Source organism: Pelophylax lessonae (genome assembly GCF_965119305.1).
Source record: "Pelophylax lessonae genome assembly, chromosome: 1".
Taxonomy (NCBI): Eukaryota; Metazoa; Chordata; class Amphibia; order Anura; family Ranidae; genus Pelophylax; species Pelophylax lessonae.
In genome coordinates, this window is record NC_138768.1 from 310,038,358 (window position 1) to 310,063,370 (window position 25,013).

Below are 25,013 nucleotides of genomic sequence, written 5' to 3' on the forward strand. Positions count from 1 at the left end.
AGTTGGTAACACAAGTACACCGTTTGCTTGCCACCTGGCAGGGGCCCAACAACCACAGTTATCTGAGCCAGGGAAACAATTATGTGTACTCCTGGAGGTCAAAAACACAAGAACCGAGATGAGGGCGGGGCTTTTAAATCTCTGTTCTGGTTTGCGTTTCCTGTTGAAGGTGGAGCCAATCATCTTTTAAGTAAAGCTATCCTGGAAGAGGATTTGGAAAGTTCTGACAGTTTTGAATCAGTAACTCGGCATACTGAAGCCACTGGGTAAGTATAATAGTTACCTAGAATGTTCAAGAGGGCCGACACCCCCAATATTTCATTTTTGAAAGGGTTACAATAATGTATTTAGATCTTATTTAACAAAAAAACAATGAATGCTGGCCAAAAGTAAACAATAAGATTTCTGCAAATTTCAAACCCAATTTCAAACCCATTGTGTAGGACACTAGGAAATCAGGTTGCTATGAAATAGTAGCGTTACAATAAGACCCAACTTTAACAAGCCATCAAACAAAGACTCTCAATGAAAATGCATGGAGGAAAAATAGTCCGTAGCAAATCAAAACCTTACTGTAATTTCCTAAATATGGGAAAAAATTAAATGTGGTTACTACAGTTTTATACAAGAGGCTCTCTGCCAATAATGTATAATACCATTCCTAGACGATACAGTGCCTTGCGAAAGTATTCGGCCCCCTTGAACTTTGCGACCTTTTGCCACATTTCAGGCTTCAAAGATCTAAAACTGTAATTTTTTGTGAAGAATCAACAACAAGTGGGACACAATCATGAAGTGGAATGAAATTTATTGGATATTTCAAACTTTGTTAACAAATAAAAAAACTGAAAAATTGGGCATGCAAAATTATTCAGCCCCTTTACTTTCAGTGCAGCAAACTCTCTCCAGAAGTTCAATGAGGATCTCTGAATGATCCAATGTTGACCTAAATGACTAATGATGATAAATAGAATCCACCTGTGTGTAATCAAGTCTCCGTATAAATGCACCTGCACTGTGAGTCTCAGAGGTCCGTTTAAAGCGCAGAGAGCATCATGAAGAACAAGGAACACACCAGGCAGGTCCGAGATACTGTTGTGGAGAAGTTTAAAGCTGGATTTGGATACAAAAAGATTTCCCAAGCTTTAAACATCCCAAGGAGCACTGTGCAAGCGATAATATTGAAATGGAAGGAGTATCAGACCACTGCAAATCTACAAAGACCTGGCCGTCCCTCTAAACTTTCAGCTCATACAAGGAGAAGACTGATCAGAGATGCAGCCAAGAGGCCCATGATCACTCTGGATGAACTACAGAGATCTACAGCTGAGGTGGGAGACTCTGTCCATAGGAAAACAAAAAGTCGTATACTGCACAAATCTGGCCTTTATGGAAGAGTGGCAAGAAGAAAGCCATTTCTTAAAGATATCCATAAAAAGTGTCGTTTAAAGTTTGCCACAAACCACCTGGGAGACACACCAAACATGTGGAAGAAGGTGCTCTGGTCAGATGAAACCAATATCAAACTTTTTGGCAACAATGCAAAATGTTATGTTTGGCGTAAAAGCAACACAGCTCATCACCCTGAACACACCATCCCCACTGTCAAACATGGTGGTTGCAGCATCATGGTTTGGGCCTGCTTTTCTTCAGCAGGGACAGGGAAGATAGTTAAAATTGATGGGAAGATGGATGGAGCCAAATACAGGACCATTCTGGAAGAAAACCTGATGGAGTCTGCAAAAGACCTGAGACTGGGACGGAGATTTGTCGTCCAACAAGACAATGATCCAAAACATAAAGCAAAATCTACAATGGAATGGTTCACAAATAAACATATCCAGGTGTTAGAATGGCCAAGTCAAAGTCCAGACCTGAATCCAATCGAGAATCTTTGGAAAGAACTGAAAACTGCTGTTCACAAACGCTCTCCACCCAACCTCACTGAGCTCGAGCTGTTTTGCAAGGAGGAATGGGCAAAAATTTCAGCCTCTCGATGTGCAAAACTGATAGAGACATACCCCAAGCGACTTACAGCTGTAATCGCAGCAAAAGGTGGCGCTACAAAGTATTAACTTAAGGGGGCTGAATAATTTTGCACGCCCAATTTTTCAGTTTTTTATTTGTTAAAAAAGTTTGAAATAGCCAATAAATTTCGTCCCACTTCCTGATTGTGTCCCACTTGTTGTTGATTCTTCACAAGAAATTACAGTTTTATATCTTTATGTTTGAAGCCTGAAATGTGGCAAAAGGTTGCAAAGTTCAAGGGGGCCGAATACTTTCGCAAGGTACTGTATCTAAAAACTCAGAGAAGGCAATTAAAAAAAATATCAGACCTTGTATCACTTACCTTGCCACAAAGCTTGCTGTCTTGTCCACGATATTTCGGACTTCTGGTGGAGGATAGATAATACCCACAATAGGCTTGGAGGGAACCACCTCTTCTTTTTTTTCCTCCTCCATTTGCTGCTAAAGAATAATAAAATAAAAAAAAAAGTTACTTTGTCTGAGGGCTATATGATGATTGTAGTCCCAAATTTGTTAACTCTTGGAGCCCAATAGCTCGCTGCATGCTGATCATCGCTATTCTCTACCATGGAGAGCCAACACTTGTTCATAGTAGCAACATTTAAACTGATTGTAAAACGGAGCTGCCGTTCGGTCCCGTCCCCTCTCTCCCCTGATTGGCTCACTGGCTTTGATTGACAGCCATGGCAGTCAATGGCGCCGCGGCTGTATCTTAGTCAAGAGGGCCAAGGAACTTGTGGACATTGCTGAACAGAGAAGGGGCACAAGTATTAGGGGATGCTGCTACACACAGAAGGCTTTTTATCCTAATGCATCAAATGTATTAAGATAAAAAACACCTTCCTGCCTTTACAACTCCTTTAAGACTTTTAAAGGGCAACTAAACACAAAAATGTACTTCATCATAACCTACAAATCCTTAGACAAGGTGCCAATGTTAGTTTTCTTTTTTAGGCTTTTTTTGGCATCCGGTGATTCAGTCATACTAGAACTGATCGTGTGTTACTGGCACTCATTCACCATACTGGGACAACAGAACGAAGCACCGACTTCCATAAAGAGCATTTAATTCTGGATATTAGGACAAAGCCATGTTTATTCAGGTGCACTGGTAACAAGGCACAATGAGGGGCAAGCAATCCGCTTATATCTCATTTTCAAACCTGTTCACACCACAGAAACGCAGTCTGGATGCATTTCTGTGTGCGCGTTTGTGATGGATTTTTGCTGCATTCCTGTACATAATGCGTTTTCATAGCGTCCCCCCCCCCCTCTTTTTCCAAAGCTTCCTAGGGTTTTGTTGCTATAATGCGTTCTTGAGCTTCTTTAATGCATTTTCCAGTACAGTTCTTTGCAGAAAAAATGCAGCACTGGAACTGACCACACTCGTGTGAACTAGGCCACTGGAACCATATAATCCACTGTCCCATGCGTTTGACGCAGAAAAAAAAAAAAATTCCCTGGACTGCATCTGGTGTGACCCGGCCCTAAAGCAGAGCTAAAATCCACGACACTTACAGTTGTGCTCATAAGTTTACATACCCTGGCAGAATTTATGATTTCTTGGGCATTTTTCTGAGAATATGAATGATAACAAAAACTTCTCTCACTCATGGTTAGTGTTTGGCTGAAGCCATTTATTATCAATCAACAGTGTTTACTCATAATGACAACAGAAACTACCCAAATGACCCTGATCAAAAGTTTACACACCCCAGTTCTTAATACCGTCTATCGCCCCCTTAAACATCAATAACAGCTTGAAGTCTTGTGTTATTTGTGGATGAGGCTCTAGATCTTCTCAGATGGTAAAGCTGCCCATTCTTCCTGGCAAAAAGCCTCCAGTTCCTGTAAATTCTTGGGCTGTCTTGCATGAACTGCATGTCTGAGATCTCCCCAGAGTGGCTCAATGATATTGAGGTCAGGAGACTGAGATGGCCACTCCAGAACCTTCACTTTATTCTGCTGTAGCCAATGACAGGTCCACTTGGCCTTGTGTTTAGGATCATTGTCATGTTGGAATGTCCAAGTATGTCCCATGCGCAGCTTCCGGGCTGATGAATGCAAATTTTCCTCCAGTATTTTTGGATAACATACTGCATTCATATCACCATCAATTCTGACCAAATTTCCTGTGCCTTTGTAGCTCACACATCCCCAAAACATCAGCGATCCACCTCCGTGTTTCACAGTAGGAATGGTGTACCTTTCATCATAGGGCTTGTTGACTCCTCTCCAAATGTAGCGTTTATAGTTGTGGCCAAAAAGCTCAATTTTGGTCTCATCACTCCAAATGACTTTGTGCCAGTAGGTTTGAGGCTTGTCTCTGTGCTGTTTGGCGCATTGTAAGCGGGATACTTTGTGGCATTTGCGTAGTAATGGCTTTCTTATCGCAACTTGACTAGGGATGCACCAATCCGATATTCGGATCGGATATCGGCGCCGATATGGCCATTTTAGATGGATCGGGGGATCAGTAACATTGACCGATCCGTTTTTTTGCTGAGTAACGGCTCAGCCATCCCTTACTAGGTGCAGTAGTAGTATGGGATGGGAGCCGCTACTTCCTGTATAGGTCTGGCTCACAGGCGGAGTGATATCAGATGCACTCCGCCTGTGAATGGAGGAGCAACACACGAAGCAGCGGCTTTGCTCTGTACTGAAGCCACTTGCTTTGTGTGTAGCTCCGGATCGGTTCCAGTATCGGTATCAGCGATTTCACAATGCCAGATATCGGTATCGGGTCCAAAAAAGTCGGATCGGTGCATCCCTAAACTTGACCATGCAGCCCATCTTCCTTCAAGTGCCTCCTTATTGTGCATCTTGAAACAGCCGCACCACATGTTTTCAGAGAGTCCTGTATTTCACCCGAAGTTATTTGTGGGTTTTTCTTTGCATCCCAAACAATTTTACCGGCAGTTGTGGCTGAAATTTTAGTTGGGTGTACCTGATCATGGATTTCAACAGAACCCCTCATTTTCCACTTCTTGATTAGAGTTTGAACACTGCTGATTGGCATTCTTAATTGCTTGGATATCTCTTTATATCCCTTTCCTGTTTTATACAGTTCAACTAACTTTTCCCGCAGATCCTTTGACAATTCTTTTGCTTTCTCCATGACTCGGAATCCAGAAACGTCAGTGCAGCTCTGGATGAAAGATGCAAGGGTCTGTCAGGAGTTCAGAAACTCATTGATCTTTTATACGCACACACTAATTACAAGCAAACAGATCACAGGTGAGGATGGTTACCTTTAGACGCTACTTGCCGGGACGACCTCACAGGTCGTGGTGCGCAGCTCGCACCACGACCTCGGAGTGGCCGGCATGGACTTCATATCATTGAAGTCTATGCAGGTCGCTCCAGGTCGCCCCAAAGAAGCTCCGGACCCATTTTCTAAGTCGGAGCGACTTGTGTCGCTCCTATTAGAACGGGTCCACAGCTTCTCTATGGCAGGCGACCTACGGCGACCTGTCAGGCGACCAGGTCGCCTGACAGGTCACCCCAGTGTGAACGGGGTCTTAATAGATATTCAAACCCCTTTGTGTCAACTTGTGTGCATGTTATCAGGCCAAAATCACCAGCGTATGTAAACTTTTGATCAGGGTCATTTGGGTAGTTTCTGTTGTCAATATGATTTAAAAAGAGTAAACACAGTTGATTGATAATAAATGGCTCCAGCTAAACCCTAACCATGAGTGAAAGAAAGGTTTTTGTGTTATCATTCATAGTCTCAGAAAAATGGCCAAGAAATCATAAAATTCTGCCAGGGTATGTAAACTTATAAAAACACAACTGTACCCATCCTTTAACAGTCCAACGTTCCTTGCCGGCATCTTCTAAATGTCTGCATCTGTTCTCATTGGTCACCACAGGATAACGTCATTCTTTTGCATGAGCAGGAATACTGTCATCCTGGCACACAGGTGCTGTGCCGGAATATAAACGGAGATGCACTTGTGCAGCTCAGTGTACATTTCAAAAACAACTGCGAGTAGGAAGGAAGGTTTATTTTATTGGAGACGTAACATGCGTTTTCTGCATTAAAGTGCCTGGCTGCTCGTAGTTTTTAAATCACATAACAACCGCCCACCTCAGTTTTACTGCGGCAGGCAGCCGCTCCTGGGCAAAGCGACATTCTACTACGTCGCACGCTCAGGAGACTCTAGGGGGCGAGCGCACACCACCGGCGGCGCGCTCCCGCTCGTTAGCTGGGGAGTCAGTGTGTGTGACCGGTGGCTCCAATGGCCGCTGGCCACTCGCGATCTCCCGCAGCTGAGAGAAAAGGACAAATGGCTGATGTAAACACAGCTGTCTGTCACTCTCCCTGAAGTAATCACAGAGGCTATGTGATCCTGCTATATAGGATTGCATGTCTGTGATTACTTCACAAGCCACGCCCCCTGACAGTTAGAATCAGGCCCCTAGGGATACATTTAACCCCTTCATCACACATACTGTTAACCCCTTCCCTGCCAGTGTCATTTTTACAGTAACAGTGCATATTTTTAGCACTGATTACTGTAATGTCACTGGTACCCCCAAAGTGTCTGTCCGCCGCAATGTCGCTGTCCCGCAAAAAAAAAAAAAAAAAAAAAAAAAAAAAAAATGCAGATCGCCGCCATTACTGGTAAAAAAAAAAAAAAAAAAAAAAACACACAAAAATGACATAAATCTTTCCCGTAGTTAGTAAACGCAATAACTTTTGCGCAAACCAATCAAAATACGCTTATCGTAATTTTTTTTTACCAAAAATATGTAGCAGAAAACAAACTGGCCAAAAATGTTAAAAAAAAAAGTTCTCAAAATTGTCGCTCATTTGGTTTATAGCGCAAAAAATAAAAAAAATAAAAAATCACAGAGGTGATCAAATACCACCAAAAGAAAGCTCTGCTTGTGGGGAAAAAAAAAAGGACGTCAATTTCGTTTGGGTACAGCGTCGCACATCCACTTAATTGTCCGTTAAAGTAACGCAGTGCTGAATAGCAAAATAAGGCCTGTCATTGAGCAGCCAAATCCTCCGGGGTTAAAGTGGTTAAAAAGCAGGACTTTGGTTCCGTTGTAACTGAACAAGCTGAAAACAGAAGCTAACTGGCTGCCATAGACCGCTGCTGCAAATTCAGCCTGCTCCAGTTTGGATAAATTCCCCAAAAAAATGAGTGTGTGCTGTAAATTGCCTCCAGCATTGTTCCTGTGTGTTTTTACTAGAGGCTGCCATTTTGCTGAAGCCCAGAGCAGCAATAAATCGTAAAGAGGAACTAAACCTATTGATTTAACAGTTAAAAAAAAAAAAAAAACTATTCCATTCCCGCACTATCACATTTGCTTGTGTCCTCAACCAAACTGTCAAACCATCAAATGTCTGGTGTCATAACTGATCACATATGTAGCACCATAGCAGTGGCAGTTTAAACAGAAGCAGCCTCCTTGGCTGCAAATGATAGGAGGGTTAAATTCTGCTTCAAGGCTGTCAGCAGTTCGACCGCTACAAATCTGGCAGTGCCTAAAAATAGAGAGCAACTGAGCATGTGCAGAGCAGGGTGAACAGCACCTTACTGGATTTTCAACAATATAGACACTTATTTTTAAAGTTTAACATAGCTATACCTGCAAAAGGGGCAGCATGAAGTTAACTAGCAGGACTTCATTTTCTGACTTAAAGAGGAAGTAAAGTCAAAAAAACAATCCGAGAAAAAAAAAGCCCTGTAAAGAGAAAGGCATAATGAGCTAGTATGCATCGCATACTAGCTCATTATGTAGTACTTACCTTAAAACGAAGCCCCCGCCGTGCCGCCACCTCAGCGACAGGACGGCGACATGTCCTGCCGTCCCGCTTCCGGGTTCGCGTCCTCCGGCCATCTGATTGGCCGGAGGCGCGATTACATCACTCCCGCGCATGCGCGCGGGAGCCGCCGTTCACAGCACTGAGTTCTGAAGGAACGGCACGGGTGGCCGTTCCCTCAGAGCGCCTGCGCCGATGACGTCATCGGCAGTTTGCGCTGTAAATATCTCCTAAACGGTGCAAGTTTGGGAGATATTTATAGCACCTATAGGTAAGCCTTAATATAGGCTTACCTATAGGTAAAAGTTATACAAGAGGGTTTACAACCTCTTTAAAGCGGAGTTCCGCCCAAAAGTTTAACTTTTGCTCATTTGCTTCCTCCCCCCCTCGGGTGCCACATTTGGCACCTTTCAGGGGGGGGGGGGGGGGGGGTTTGACAGGTACCTTCCCCACTTCCAGGAGACGGTGCCGTGCCTTGGAAGTTTGGCCCCTCCTCCTTTCCCCACCAACGAGCCAATCAAAATGGTGGCGGCTGCGGACAGGTAAGTATCCTAATATTAAAAGTCAGCAGCTACAGTATGTGTAGCTGCTGACTTAATTTTTCGAGGGTCGGGGGGGCGGGGGCGGTGGAACTCCGCTTTAAGTTTCACTTTAAATGTGGTTAAAGTGCTTGTAAAGGCTGAAGGTTTTTTACCTTTATCTATTCTATGCATGAAGGTAAAAAACCTTCAGTGTGCAGCTCTCCCCAAATAATTACCTTTGCCTGTAATCGATCCAGCGATGTGCACAAGAGCTCTCCCTCCTGACTGAGATGCAGCAGCAGAAGCCACTGGCTCCAGCTGCTGTCACTCACAGTCAGTGAGGTGGGACAGAGCCACGCTTTCTGTGTCTTATAGACATAGAGAGCTGGCTCGGGAGTGAGAACGAATGAGTGCCCCCCACGGCGAGGGGGAGGGGCCCAGAGAACAGGAGTATTGGGGCTACTCTGTGCAAAACCACTGGACAGAGCAGATAAGTATGACATGTTTGTCCATGTACAGTATCGTATGCACTCAATACTTGGTCGGGGCTCCTGTCACATGAATTACTGCATCAATGCGACATGGCATAGAGGCGATCAGCCTGTGGCACTGCTGAGGTTTTATGGAAGCACAGGTTGCTTTGATAGCGGCCTTCAGTTCGTCTGCATTGTTACCTCTCGACAATACCCCACAGATTCTCTATGGCAGTGGTCCTCAACTCTGGTCCTCAGGGCCCACTAACAGGCCAGATTTTAAGTATTACCTTGGAGAGATGCAGACTAGAGTACTGCAATCACTTAGCAGCAAATGATATCACCTGGGATGTATATCAGTTATCTTGCAAACCTGGACTGTTAGTGGGCCCCGAGGACCAGGGTTGGGGACCACTGCTCTATGGGGTTTAGGTCAGGTGAGTTTCCTGGCCAATTAAGCACAGTGATACCATGATCATTAAACCAGGTATTGGTACTGTTGGCAGTGTGGGCAGGTGCCAAGTCCTGCTGGAAAATAAAATCAGCATCTTCATAAAGCTGGTCAGCAGAGGGAAGCATGAAGTGTTCTAGAATTTCCTGGTAGAGGGCTGCACTGACTTTGGAGTTGATAAAACACAGTGGACAAACACCAGCAGATGACATGGCTCCCCAAATCATCACTGACTGTGGAAATTTCACACTGGACCTCATGCAACTTGGATTCTGTGCCTCTCCACTCTTCCTCCAGACTCTGGGACCCTGATTTCCAAATGAAATGCATAAAAACTTTCCAGTCAGTGATGATTTGGGGAGCCATGTCATTTGCTGGTGTTGGTCCACGGAGTTTTATAAACTCCAAAGTCAGCGCAGCCCTCTACCAGGAAATTCTAGAGCACTCCATGCTTCCCTCTGATGAAGAACTATATAGAGATGGCGATTTCATTTTCCAGCAGGACTTGGCACCTGCCCGCACTGCCAAAAGTACCAATACCTGATTTAATGATCATGGTATCACTGTGCTTGATTGGCCAGCAAACTCACCTGACCTAAACCCCATAGAGAATCTGTGGAGAATTGTCAGGAGGAAGATGAGACACCAGACCCAACAATGCAGACGAGCTGAAAGCCGCTATCAAAGCAACCTGGACTTCCATAACACCTCAGCAATGTCACAGGCTGATCGCCTCCATGCCACACCGCATTGATGCAGTAATTCATGCAAAAGGAGCCCCAAGTATTGAGTGCATACTATACTGTACACGGACATACTTTTCAGTAAGCCAACATTTCTGTATTAAAAATCTGTTTATTGGGCTTATGAAATATTCTAATTTTCTGAGATAACGGAATTTTTGTAAAATCTTACCTGTAAAATTCCTTTCTCTGAGTCCTCCGACAGTCGCCGCCTCTTCATATTCGCCACATATGGGGGTATTAGACTTTGCTCCGAAGGAGTAGCTAGGCAACAGAATATGTTAACAATAAAGCTTTAACATATCCCACCCTCAAGGGGTGGTCCCCTCAGTCAATACCCTCCTACTTCCTGTAACCATATCTCAGTTTTAGTGGAATAGCAGTAGAGTATACATTCAAACCCCAAAAGAGGGGTGGGGGCGGCGACTGTCGGAGGACTCAGAGAAAGGAATTTTACAGGTAAGATTTTACAAAAATTCCGTTTTCTCTTACGTCCTCCGACAGTCGCCGCCTCTTCATATTCGTCACATATGGGGACGTCCCAAAGCAGTGCAAACATGAGGGGTGGGAAACGCATCCGCGCCGAAAGGCAACGCAGTCTCCACATCAAAGAAAGGAACCTTACCAAAGGAAGGAAACCAGCTGGGCAACAGCTAAAATAAGTGCTCAACAGGAGCAACAACCCAGGAAAAGACAAAAAACCAGGGGATACAAAACTTATCCCAACAGCCAGGAGTCCCCAACAAGGGACCCTAGGGAACAGCCGCACTAAGAACCTTGCGGCCAAAGGAAGCATCCGCCGATGCCTGAACATCTACTTTGTAGAATTTTGTGAAAGTGTGCACGGTCGACCAAGTCGCCGCCTTACACACCTGGGCTACAGAAGCCCCATGACGACAGGCCCAAGACGTACTCAGAGATCTAGTAGAGTGCGCCTTCACAGGCACAGGGGGAACCTTCCCCTGCAAGGCATAAGCCTGTTCAATGGTCTGCCTGATCCATTTGGCAATGGTAGAGGCGGAAGCCGCCATGCCCTTCCGAGGACCCTCTGGAAGAACAAACAAGGAGTCCGTCTTTCGAAAAGACTCAGTCGATTTAAGGTAAACCCTAATCGCTCGAACAACATCCAGAGAATGCAATCTCACCTCCTTAGGATGTTTAGGCTTCGTGCACAACGAAGGCAAAACAATATCCTCGTTAAGATGGAATTCCGAAACTCGTTTCGGCAGAAAAGAAGGATTAGGTCGCAAGACCACCTTATCCAAATGAACAACCAGGTACGGAGACTTGCAGGACAAAGCCGCCAGTTCCGACACTCTGCGAGCCGAAGTGATCGCCACCAAAAAGGCGACCTTTTTGGACAACATAGACAACGAGATCTCCCTGATCTGTTCAAAAGGAGCACGTTGTAACACAGACAGGACTAGATTCAAGTCCCAAGGGGGCAAGGGATCCCTCCTAGGAGGAACCAGATGCCGCACACCCTGAATAAAAGTGCCAACCAAGGAGTTGGAAGCTACGGGACGTTGAAACAGAACGGCCAGCGCAGACACCTGACCCTTTATCGTAGCCAGCGCCAAACGCTGATCGACACCCGTCTGAAGGAAAGACAGCACACGGGAAACCGAGTACGTGCGGGGTGAAAACCCCCTGGACTCACACCAGGCAAAATAGGCCTTCCAAGTACGGTAATAAACCTTTCCCGAGGAAGACTTCCTCGCGTTGATCAAGGTATGAACAACCTCTGGAGAGAGACCCTTCTCCTTCAGGACCTCGGTCTCAACAGCCAGGCCGTCAAAGCCAGCGACTGTAAAGCAGGATGGTAAATCGGTCCTTGAGACAGTAGATCGTCCCGAAGAGGCAGACGCCAGGGGGCGTCGACCGCCAGATTCACGAGGTCTGCGTACCAGGACCGGCGAGGCCAGTCCGGTGCCACAAGAATCACCGTGCTGCGTTCCGAGTGTAACCTGCGAAGGAACCGGGACAGCAACTGAATCGGTGGAAACGCGTACATCAGCCTGTACTGATGCCACGGGGCCACTAACGCGTCCGACGCGTCCGCCCGAGGGTCGCGCGTCCTTGCCACGAACCTCTTCACCTTGTAGTTGAGGCGAGACGCGAACAGGTCCACATCTGGAAGACCCCACTTCGCGCACAACATCTGGAAGACAGCCGGGTGGAGAGACCATTCCCCCTGATCCAGGGTCTGGCGACTCAGATAGTCCGCCTGCCAGTTCTCCACTCCCGGAATGTGAACCGCCGTTATCGCCGGGACATGAGTCTCGGCCCAAGACAGAATGTCGGCCACTTCTCGAGCCGCTCGGGCACTCCTGGTGCCCCCTTGGTGGTTTATGTAGGCCACCGCCGTGGCATTGTCCGTCTGCACCCGAACCGGGCAGCCCTGCAGCCGGTCCGTCCAGCGATGAAGACAGAGCCTTATCGCACGCAATTCCAGAATGTTGATCGGGAGGGAAGACTCCCCCTCCGACCAGGTCCCCTGGGCGGACAGAACGCCCAGAACACCACCCCAGCCCGACAGGCTGGCATCCGTGGTGATTATCGTCCACGAGATCGGACGAAACGACTTGCCCCCGGACACCAACGGGGACTGGAGCCACCACAGGAGGTTTACCCTGGTGCGATGACTCAACGAGATCTGAAGATCCAGAGATTGAGGTCGCCCGTCCCACTTGGACAAGATCTCCGCCTGGAGACCCCGCGTGTGAAACTGCGCGAAAGGAATCGCCTCGAAAGCCGAGACCATCAATCCCAGACATCTCATACACGTCCGCAGAGACGAGTTCGGAACGTCCCTGAGGGACCTGACTTCCTCCTGAAGAGTCCTGAGTTTGTCTTCCGGCAGGAAGACCTTCGCCTGCACCGAGTCCAGTATCATTCCCAGATAGGGAAGACGAACCGACGGACTCAGAGTCGACTTTGGAACATTTATCGTCCAACCGAACTCCTGCAGAGTTTGCATCGTGACAGACAGGTCCTTCTCCAGACCCTGACTGGTCGCAGACCGAATCAGAATGTCGTCCAGATACCCCAGGACAGAAATGCCCTGGGCTCTCAATAATGCCAGAACCGGTGCAAGCACCTTGGTGAAGACCCGCGGAGCCGAGGCGAGCCCAAAGGGCAACGCCACGAACTGGTAGTGATCCTCCGCAATGGCAAATCGAAGGTATCTCTGATGACCCTCGAATATGGGGATGTGAAGATACGCATCCTTCAAATCGATGGAGGCCATGAATTCCCCCGGAACCAGGGCAGCCACCACCGAGCGCAGGGATTCCATGCGGAACTTGCGAACCCGCACAGAGCGGTTCAGAGCTTTCAAGTCCAGAATTGGACGAACCTTGCCCTCCTTTCTGGGCACAGTGAACAGATTGGAATAAAAACCCCCGAAATCTGTCCCGATGAGGCACCGGAACCACCACTCCCTGAGCCCTCAGGTCCCGCACCGCCAGGTGCAGATCCCGCAGGCGCTCTGAAGACAGTTGTAGATTTGAGGGAAAAAATCTGCTCTCTGGCCGAGAGAGAAACTCGATCTTGTAACCAGATCGAACGATTTCCAGAACCCATCTGTCCCGCACACGGGCCAACCAGGGCTGAAGAAAACCGAGCAAGCGTCCCCCCACCCCAAAACTGGGTGAGGGCGCCCCTTCAGGCCGAACTGTTATGGGCCGCAGGTCCGGATTGTCCGGACTTCTGTTTACCAGACCAGGGCTTCTTCTGAGAGCCCTGGCCCTTGAACGGTTTGCCCTTGTAGTGCGGCCGAAAGGCACGAAAGGACCCCTGAGGGGGCCGAAAATTAGCATGCTTCTTCCCAGAAGCCCCCTTAGCCTTGGGGAAATGGGGCAAGAGAGTGCTCTTACCCCCAGTAATCCCCTTAATCAACACATCCAGGGACTCCCCAAAAAGGCGCGACCCATCATAAGGCAGATTGGCTAAGGTTTTACGTGAAGATTGGTCCACCGACCAACATTTCAACCAAACCAGGCGGCGAGACAACACCGCCACGCTGTGCACACGCGCGGCCAACGGAATCAGGTCCAGGTCCGCATCACACAGATACATGACACCCTGGTGGATCTGATCCACCATATCCAGGGTCGCCGCTGAGGCCGAATCGGCCACTAGGACGCGCCTAAGCATCTGCGTCCAACTTGCGATCGCCTGGGCCGCCATGAGAGAAGCAAACAGAGCCTTAAGCATAGAACCCGTAACAGAATAAGTATGACGGGCAAGAGACTCCAGTCTCCTATCCGTGGCATCACGGAAAATAGGGGATCCCTCTGCAGGGATCGCAGTGGCTTTGTTCAAAACCGCAATAGCATGATCTACTGGCGGAGGCACACACCACCGTTCATCAGTGGCAGGCGAGAAAGGATAACGCAGCTTAAATTTACTTGGTACCGCAAAAGGCTTGCGCAAATCGCGCCATTGGTCCTTAACAGCGCGCTGAAAATCAGCATTGCAGGGAAAGACCTGCGGCGTCCTGCGTTTCCTCTGCGTCCCATAAGCCGCCAAGGCAGCTGGGGGACACACCTCGTCCTGCAAACGTAGCGTCTGCTTAATGGAAGCAATCAACTCATCCATGATTGCAAGCTCTTCAGGCGAGCCAGGGGGAGAATTATCAACCCCCTCAACTTCAGCCTCTACCTCAGACCCCACTAGATCCAGAGAGGAGCGGGACCCCGATAGGGGGGTCCCCGCCAGAACAGCCCCATCACCTTCACCCTCAGAATCAGAGGACAGAGCAACTCTGGGCCGTTTAGTAGATTGAGCAGCCACCAGCATTTGCACCTGTGCAGCAAGGCCAGCCACAATAGTGGCCAAATCCCCCCCTGGGGGGGAAACAGCGGTCCCCTGGCTTTCCACCAAGACTGTGGGAAATTTGCCCTCCTGAGAATCCATTGCCCCTGTATGCCAGACAACCAAGGGTTAACTGCCCCCTTACAGCAAGCGCGGCAAGCGCAGCCCACCGCACCACACTCAGGCACAATGAGACCCCCACAGGGAATATACAGACTGAATACAGGCAATGGAACACAGGAATAGAAGGATAAAACCTGAGGAGACTCCGCTGCTGCTGCTGCCTCGATCGGTGCTTCCAGGAGAGAGGAAGTGATGCTGCCAGGGCGCTCTATGTAAGCCTATGGAGGCTACAAGAAAATGGCCGCCGTGCATGTAAACCATGCGGCCGGAGCGGGCGCCGGTAAAATGGCGCCGTTTGGCGCCGAAATCGCCGCTCCACAGTGCATAAAATCACACACAATATCATCCCATAGTATGGATACATGTTAGATCGCCGCAGCGATCGCTGTATATGCCCCAACATGCCATTAAAAACATGCCCCACAGCACACAGCTCCTCACACTGCCCAGCCTGACATACTCAGTGTCATACAGCTCCCCCCCCCCCCTTGCAGCCCACAGCATGCAGCCGAGAGATAGGGAGACAAGCAGTGTGATTAAAGGCAGGTTACACAGTCCCAGACTGAGACCCCCCCAGACAGACAGGTCCCCACATAGATACACTTACCTCACATGGCGTGGGGAACCCGCACAGGCGAACAAGCCGCTGCACATGAGGCAGGGAGAGTCGCTACTCAAGACGCACACAATGGCGGTTCAGAAACCGCACAGCGTCCGGTGAGGTAGCCACCTCACCAATCATCCCTGCACCGAACAGGGATGGGTCGTTCACCGTGCCAGGAGCGTTACCTGGCTGAACGCTCGATGGCAGACTGGGAAGCCACTGACCCACGACCTGCGACCAGGGGGATCAGCCCGAGACCCAGTCCGCATGATCCTCTTCGTCCGAAGAACTAACTAATGCTGACAAAAATAACAGCTAAGTAAAGGTAGAGAGAAAACTCAAACAAAATATCAAAAAGAAGAAAGAGTCTGGGACAAAAAGTCCCAGCACAGAGAGAGCCAGCCACTCCTGACAAGCTAGACATTAAAACTGAGATATGGTTACAGGAAGTAGGAGGGTATTGACTGAGGGGACCACCCCTTGAGGGTGGGATATGTTAAAGCTTTATTGTTAACATATTCTGTTGCCTAGCTACTCCTTCGGAGCAAAGTCTAATACCCCCATATGTGACGAATATGAAGAGGCGGCGACTGTCGGAGGACGTAAGAGAAACTGAATTTTAGGTTTTCACTAGCTGTAAGCCATAAACATCAAAATTAAAAGAAAGAAATGCTTAAAAAATATTACTCTGTGTAACGCATCTATATAGAATATAGATGTTTCACTTTTTGAATTAAATTACTGAAATAAATTTACTTTTTTTTGATATTCTAATTTTCTGAGATGCACCGGTATTTTAGGCACTTTGCAGATCATCTTCTGAAAATTAAAGTTTGGTAGAGAGCAGTGTCTGTATGTGAACACCACAGGAACCAGGAAGCAGAACATGTCGGCCGTCCTGTCGCTGAGCGGGCGGAACTGTGGAGGCTTCGTTCTAAGGTAAGTAATACACAATGAGCTAGTATGTGATGCACACTAGCTCATTATGCCTTTGTCTTGCAGGGTTTTTTTTTGGTGGGTTTACTTACTCTTTATAAAGAGGCACTAAACCCCCAATTTAGCCAGGTGCCAAAACTGTTACATTCAAGACATGCCATTAATAAGAACGGGCACAGTTGCTTATGTTTTCAACCAAGCTGTCAAGCCATCAAATGGCTAGAGTCATAACTAATCACATGTGCAGCACCATAGCGACTGCTGATCAAACAGAGGCTAAGATGGCATCTTCCATGGCTATAAAGGATTGGAAGGTTTAGTTCCACTTCACATTAACCCCTTATTTTTATCTGCAGTGGGAAAGCACAGGTGTGTTTTAAAGCAGTAGTAAACTCTGGCATTAGGAAAAAAAAATCCCCTCAAGTTAATAGCATAATGTGCTAGAAATCACAGCATCACAATAATGAGCACAGCTGTTATGAATGATTTCATACATAACAGTTGTTTACATTGTGATCATGTGATACCCTGTCCACTCAAAGCTGGTGAAGAACATGTACGTACGTGATCCAGCCTGGCCTGGCAGGAAGCGACTAGCCTCATATGTCAACACAGCAACGAGTGAGGTCATAGATGATACTGTTCTCTATTAGCCAAGACACAAATTTCTGAAGATCAAAACGCAGTAACACAACGTGCAGATTCACACAACAAAATGCGTGCAAAAAAAAAAGGTGCTCAGGTGTGAATGCAGCTGAATTGTTATTGGCTCCCCAAACACAGCTAGGAAATGCACATGTGGTCACACTGCAAAATGGGCAACCCAGAACGTGGCAAACTGCTCCATGAGCTCCTTTGCCAGGTTTGACACACAGAGAGAAGCTCATTCTAGTGAATGGGCTGCCATAAGCGATCGCGAAAAAAAAAAACACGTTAGTGCCAGTGCGCCCTGGTGGTGTCCATAGCACCCTTACTATGATGAGATTGTATACTGCCCCCTGGTGATGTCCATAGCTCCCTACTATGATGAGATTGTAGACTGCCCCCTGGTGATGTCCATAGCTCCCTACTATGATGAGATTGTAGACTGCCCCCTGGTGATGTCCATAGCTCCCTACTATGATGAGTTTGTATACTGCCCGCTGGTGGTGTCCATAGCTCCCTACTATGATGAGATTGTAGACTGCCCCCTGGTGATGTCCATAGCTCCCTACTATGATGAGTTTGTATACTGCCCGCTGGTGGTGTCCATAGCTCCCTACTATGATGAGATTGTATACTGCCCCCTGGTGGTGTCCATAGCTCCCTACTATGATGAGATTGTATACTGCCCCTGGTGGTGCCCATAGCTCCCTACTATGATGAGATTGTATACTGCCCCTGGTGGTGCCCATAGCTCCCTACTATGATGAGATTGCAGACTGCCCCCTGGTGGTGTCCATAGCTCCCCACTATGATGATATTGTATACTGCCCCCTGGTGGTGCCCATAGCTCCCTACTATGATGAGATCGTATACTGCCCCCTGGTGGTGCCCATAGCTCCCTACTATGATGAGATTGTAGACTGCCCCCTGGTGGTGTCCATAGCTCCCTACTATGATGAGATTGTATACTGCCCCCTGGTGATGTCCATAGATCCCTACTATGATGAGATTGTATACTGCCCCCTGGTGGTGTCCATAGCTCCCTACTATGATGAGATTGTATACTGCCCCCTGGTGGTGTCCATAGCTCCCTACTATGATGAGATTGTATACTGCCCCCTGGTGGTGTCCACAGCTCCCTACTATGATGAGATTGTATACTGCCCCCTGGTGGTGTCCATAGCTCTCCACTATGATATTGTATACTGCCCCCTGGTGGTAGCCATAGCTCCCCACTATGATGATATTGTATACTGCCCCCTGGTGGTTTCCATAGCACCCTACTATGATAAGATTGTATAGCCCCCCCTGGTGGTAGCCACAGCTCCCTATGATGAGATTGTAGACTGCCCCCTGGTGGTGTCCATAGCTCCCTATGATGAGATTGTAGACTGCCCCCTGGTGGTGTCCATAGCTCCCTATGATGAGATTGTAGACTGCCCCCTGGTGGTGTCCATAGCTCCCTATGATGAGATTGTAGACTGCCCCCTGGTGGTGTCTATAGCTCCCTACTATGATGAGATTGCAGACTGCCCCATGGTGGTGTCCATAGCTCCCTACTATAAGATTGAATAGCACCCCCTGGTGGTGTCCATAGCTCCCTACTGTGATAAGATTGAATAGCACCCTCTGGTGGTGTCCATAGCGCCCCACTATGATGAGATTGTATAGCACCCCCTGGTGGTAGCCATAGCTCCCTATTATGACGAGATTGCATACTGCCCCCTGGTGGTAGCCATAGCTCCATATTATGATGAGATTGTATAGCACCCCCTGGTGGTAGCCACAGCTCCCTATGATGAGATTGTAGACTGCCCCCTGGTGGTGTCCATAGCTCCCTACTATGATGAGATTGCAGACTGCCCCATGGTGGTGTCCATAGCTCCCTACTATAAGATTGAATAGCACCCCCTGGTGGTGTCCATAGCTCCCTACTGTGATAAGATTGAATAGCACCCTCTGGTGGTGTCCATAGCGCCCCACTATGATGAGATTGTATAGCACCCCCTGGTGGTAGCCATAGCTCCCTATTATGACGAGATTGCATACTGCCCCCTGGTGGTAGCCATAGCTCCATATTATGATATGATTGTATAGCACCCCCTGGTGGTAGCCACAGCTCCCTATGATGAGATTGTAGACTGCCCCATGGTGGTGTCCATAGCTCCCTACTATGATGAGATTGCAGACTGCCCCCTGGTGGTGTCCATAGCACCCCACTATGATGAGATTGTATAGCACCCCCTGGTGGTAGCCATAGCTCCATATTATGATGAGATTGTATAGCACCCCCTGGTGGTAGCCACAGCTCCCTATGATGAGATTGTAGACTGCCCCCTGGTGGTGTCCATAGCTCCCTACTATGATGAGATTGTAGACTGCCCCATGGTGGTGTCCATAGCTCCCTACTATGATGAGATTGCAGACTGCCCCATGGTGGTGTCCATAGCTCCCTACTATGATGAGATTGTATAGCACCCCCTGGTGGTAGCCATAGCTCCCTATTATGATGAGATTGTAGACTGCCCCCTGGTGGTGTCCATAGCTCCCTACTATGATGAGATTGTATAGCACCCCCTGGTGATAGCCATAGCTCCCTATTATGATGAGATTGTAGACTGCCCCCTGGTGGTGTCCATAGCACCCTACTATGATGAGATTATTAACTGCACATAGAGGGTCTCAGTGGACACAGACAGCCGTGTGTATTACGTATGTCAGCGATAACACAGGGAGAAGGCAGCAGGCTCTGTACAAGCACAGCGCACACTTACCTGGCCTCCTTCGGGCGCCTGAGGCGCTAACAGCTGGACGGGACCCGCCGGCATGGTGTCGGCCTCTCTGGGGCTCCTGGCGGAATCCTTGGGCCCTCAACACCAAAATGGCGGCACCACGGATGAGAAAAGGACGGGCGGAAGTGGTGGAAGACACCCACACACAGCTCGGGGGAGGGGGGGGTATAGGAAACTTTGGGTTTCAGAACAGACAAGTGCAGAGGTCGGATTTGTTTGTTAGCAGACAGGCCTTACACTACGGCTGTGTGGCCCTTGCTGAGAGGTGGTAGCTACCATTTCCACTAATACAATAAATTCCCCCCACCGCAATGAAAGAATAGCATGTTCCAAATAAAACCGGAAATACGCGGCACCGGAAGTCGCCTGAATATGGCGCTTTGTTGTTATGGTAACGGATGTAGTGTACTAACAAAGATCATTTGCAGCTTCCTCCTTCCAACTTGTCTGTGAATACAGCGATCTCACACCTGGGGATCCTTCATCATCCCCGATATGGAATAGTCCTGGAATTATTCCACACACGTTGTCTCTAGTAGTCACAGCTCTACAAATAAAGTAAGTTCTTCCCAAACCTATAGATACCATACAGATGTAAAACAGAGCTGAACTGCAGGCAGGCAGTGTACCCATCTGGAATCTAAGTATCGTTGCTGGGCTTTTCTTTTCTTTCTGCTACATTTTAGAAATACAGCATGATTACCTCCCAACCAGTGATTGGACAATGAAGGAGCAGCAAAAGACTGATAAGGTCATCCTTCTGCTCTCTCCACCTTGTCAGCACATTTAACCAGTTCTGGACCAGAAAGGATTTGCCCCTTAATGATCAGGCCATTTTTTGCGATTCGTTACTGCGTTACTTTAACAGAAAATTGCGCGTTGGTGCAGCGCTGTACCCTAATAAAATTGATGTCCTTTTTTTTCCCATAAATAGAGCTTTCCTTTAGTGGTATTTCATCACCTCTGCGATTTTTATTTTTAAATATAAACAAAAAAAAGAAAAACTATATTTTTCACTTTCTGATATTTAACATTCCCCCAAAAATTTTAAAAAATCTATTTTTTTCATAATTTTAGGCCAGTTTGTATTCTGCTTCATATTTTTGGTAAAAAAAAATCCCAATAAGTTTATTTTGATTGGTTTGCGCAAACATTATCTCGTCTACAAACTAGGGGAAAGATTTATGTTGTTTTTATTTAATTTTTACTAGTAATGGCGGCAATCTGTGACTTTTAGTGGAACTGTGACATTGCAGCAGACAGATCGGACCCCTAACTGACATTCTTGACACTTTTGGGGGGACCGGTGACTAAAAATATGCACTGTTACTGTAATAAGGACACTGTTCAGGGAAAGGGTTAACCCGGGGTCAGTGGCGGCTGGTGCTCAAAATTTTTGGGGGGGCGCAAAAAGAAAAATGTAATAGTTATTGCTTCGCTCCAAAAAACACAGTAAAAAATTGCGTGACTTTGAAGTCATGGTACAGGCATGGCACGGGTGATGGTACAGGAGATGGTATAGGCATGGCACAGATATGGTATAGGCACGTCACAGGTCATGGTACAGGAGATGGTATATGCCCCCTTTCAATGCAGAGACCAGCGTGCGTGCCCCCTTCAGTACGATGAACACTGTGCTGTGACCCCTTCAATGCAATAAACACTGTGCTGTGCCCCCTTCAATGCAATAAACACTGTGCTGTGCCCCCTTCAGTGCAATAAACACTGTGCTGTGACCCCTTCAATGCAATAAACACTGTGCTATGCCCCCTTCAGTGCAATAAACACTGTGCTGTGCCCCCTTCAATGCAATAAACACTGTGCTGTGACCCCTTCAATGCAATGAACAATGTGCTGTGACCCCTTCAATGCAATAAACACTGTGCTGTGCCCCCTTAAATGCAATAAACACTGTGCTGTGCCCCCTTCAATGCAATTAACACTGTGCTGTGCCCCCACAATGCAGAGTTCAGCGTGCGTGCCCCCTTCAATGCAACTGTGCTGTGCCCCCTTCAATGCAATGAACACTGTTCCGTGCCCCCATCAATGCAGAGTTCAGCGTGCGTGCCCCTTTCAATGCAGAGCGCCACAGCATTGTCCCCAATCACTGCAGAGCGCCACAGCGTTGTCCCCAATGATTGCAGAGTGCCCACAGCATTGTACCCCAATGATTGCAGAGTGCCACGGCATTGTACCCCAATGATTGCAGAGTGCCACAGCATTGTACCCCAATGATTGCAGAGTGCCACGGCATTGTACCCCAATGATTGCAGAGTGCCACAGCATTGTACCCCAATGATTGCAGAGTGCCACAGCATTGTACCCCAATGATTGCAGAGTGCCCACAGCATTGTACCCCAATGATTGCAGAGTGCCCACAGCATTGTACCCCAATGATTGCAGAGTGCCACAGAATTGTACCCCAATGATTGCAGAGTGCCACAGCATTGTCCCCAATGATTGCAGAGTGCCCACAGCATTGTACCCCAATGATTGCAGAGTGCCACAGAATTGTACCCCAATGATTGCAGAGTGCCACAGCATTGTACCCCAATGATTGCAGAGTGCCCACAGCATTGTACCCCAATGATTGCAGAGTGCCACGGCATTGTACCCCAATGATTGCAGAGTGCCATAGCATTGTACCCCAATGATTGCAGAGTGCCCACAGCATTGTACCCCAATGATTGCAGAGTGCCACAGAATTGTACCCCAATGATTGCAGAGTGCCACAGCATTGTACCCCAATGATTGCAGAGTGCCCACAGCATTGTACCCCAATGATTGCAGAGTGCCACAGAATTGTACCCCAATGATTGCAGAGTGCCACAGCATTGTACCCCAATGATTGCAGAGTGCCACAGAATTGTACCACAATGATTGCAGAGTGCCACAGCATTGTACCCCAATGATTGCAGAGTGCCACTGAATTGTACCCCAATGATTGCAGAGTGCCACAGCATTGTACCCCAATGATTGCAGAGTGCCCACAGCATCGTATCCCAATGATTGCAGAGTGCCCACAGCATTGTCCCCCAATCAATGCAGAGACCAGCATGCGTGCTCCCTTTAATTTAATGCACTTACCTGGCATCGGCGGGTTCTCCCCTCCTTGATCCAGTTCGTCCTGTTCTGCGGCGGCGGGAAGGTGAGCGGCTTCTCCCTCGTCCTCCGAGCGGCGGTGACGGTGAGTGACTGACGCACGCACCGGCACCGCCCCCATTGTGATGTCAGCGATCGGATGTCCTGGATGATGATTGGTCCAGGCTGGAGACTGGACCAATCACAGCCAGGATATCACGAAGGTGGGGGTGGCCAAGCGCTCTTTCTTGCGCCCAGGTTACGCCCCCAGAAGGCACCTTTCTGGGTCGTAAACAATCGGCGCCTTTCTGGGTCGTAAACCCCACCCCCCTTTAGCCACCACATAGGCCGACGAACCGATTTTTTTTTTTTTTCTAGAACTTTATTGTTCTTTTTTGTCATTTTTTTTTCCTTTTTTAAGGGGGGCGGCGCCCTGGCACCCCCTATGCACGGGCCGCCACTGCCCGGGGTGATCAAAGGGTTAAATGTGAGCCTAGGGGGTGTTTTCTAACTGTATAGGGGAGGGACTTGTGAAATCAATACAGAGACCTGTAATCTTAACTAGGAGGAACACAGGAGCTCTGCATTGATACCAGAGAGAACAACGGTCTGCTGTGTTAACAACAACAGACCGCTGTTCTCTCTTCACGGGGAGCGATCGCAGGTGCCCGGCGGCAATCGCGGCTGCAGGCCCCGTGGATCAGCTTCCCTGCTGGTGAGTAGGCACACGCACCCCTAGGATCACTCTTGCGGACCGCCGTACAGGTACGGCGATTCGCAGGAACCTGCCGACCTCCCGCAGTATAATTGTGGCGGCTGGTCAGCAAGTGGTTAAAATGGACCTAAAGTAGAAAATGCACTTTTTGCGATCTGGCAGGATATTTTTTTACAAAAACACATGCTATGTCTCTTCTACAATAAAGCAAACTTACCTGCCTGTTCACATATGCAGCACAGTGTAAGTTCTCATGCCTTGGGGCCGGGATGACTGAACTCCCAGGCATGTGCAGGAGTTACATCCTCCCACACCAGCCAATCAGGATAGTGGAACAACCTAGGATGAAGAGGTCAGTGTGAATAACAGATCGTTGGAGCAGAGGTAGGTATCACAGAGTTTAGTTCCACTTTAAAGAGAAGCAGGTCAGTTTTATTTGCCCCTGTACGACCTGAAAGTCGTGCAACTTTGACGTAACTTGAAGCATTGCCTGTGTAATCTTGAAGTCTATGGACCTCAAGTTGCATCAACATTGGACCAAAGTAGTGCAGGGACTACTTTGAAGTCGCACAGATATGAACGGTACTCATTGGAAATCATGGTGTACGACTTGTCATGCAACTTTGCAGTCCCAAGTCACAGGTGAAGTCACACAAGTGTGAAAGGGGCCTTAAAGTAGTAAATCGAATAACAAAAATCTAACAAACTCCTTAAAGTGAAATTTTATCCATAATAACTTGATAAAAAATAATGTTCTTTAGGAAGGAACATACATTTCACATTAATAATTATTTTACCAAAATGAGTGTGTGCTGTAGATTGCCTCCAGCATTGCTCCTGTTTCTTCTTGCTGGAGGCTGCCATTTTACTGAAGCCAATCGTGACAGTTATCAATCACAGCATGCCAAGAATGTAAATGTTTTGCGAAACAGTAAGGGCCCTTTCACACAGGCGGACCGTTCAGATCCGCCTGTCCATTTTTTTGGCGGATCTGAATGGTCCCCCCATACATCTCTATGGGGCATCGGATGTCAGCGGAGACATGTCCACTGACATCCGATCCGATCCGTCAAATCTGGACGGATGGAAACCCCATTTTCTATACGTCCAGCAGATCGGATCGGATGAGATCGGATGAGAACGGACCGACGGTCCGTTCCCATCCGATTCCCCCATAGAGATGCATGGGGAACTGACAGCTCTGTCTCCGCACACAGCGCGGAGAAACAGCTGCCATCCTGCTGCTCAGCGGGGGATCGGCGGATCGATCCCTCGCTGAGAAAAACGGACTCCGTCCGACG

The 25,013-nt window shown here is 48.0% G+C and overlaps 2 protein-coding genes across 4 annotated transcripts in view; one reads left to right on the forward strand and one right to left on the reverse strand.

Annotated features, from left to right (window-relative positions):
* The window catches only part of SF3A1 (splicing factor 3a subunit 1), a 55,060-nt gene extending 35,005 nt beyond the window's left edge, over positions 1 to 20,055 (reverse strand). Inside the window, exons 1-2 of one of the 2 annotated variants that reach the window (XM_082252255.1) lie at positions 19,899 to 20,055; positions 2,351 to 2,466 (exon numbers count right to left, since the gene is read on the reverse strand). In XM_082252255.1, the coding sequence (XP_082108381.1) occupies positions 2,351 to 2,466; positions 19,899 to 19,952 (170 nt within the window). In that variant the 5' untranslated portion in view covers positions 19,953 to 20,055. Of the gene's footprint in view, positions 1 to 2,350; positions 2,470 to 19,898 lie in introns of both variants that reach the window. The other variant, XM_082252254.1, reaches the window with a different exon arrangement.
* A 152-nt stretch (positions 20,056 to 20,207) lies between these two features.
* The window catches only part of CCDC157 (coiled-coil domain containing 157), a 42,373-nt gene continuing 37,567 nt past the window's right edge, over positions 20,208 to 25,013 (forward strand). For both annotated transcript variants that reach the window (XM_082252274.1, XM_082252275.1), the window contains exon 1: positions 20,208 to 20,474. The gene's annotated coding sequence lies outside the window, so the exon portion shown is untranslated. The remainder of the gene's footprint in view (positions 20,475 to 25,013) is intronic.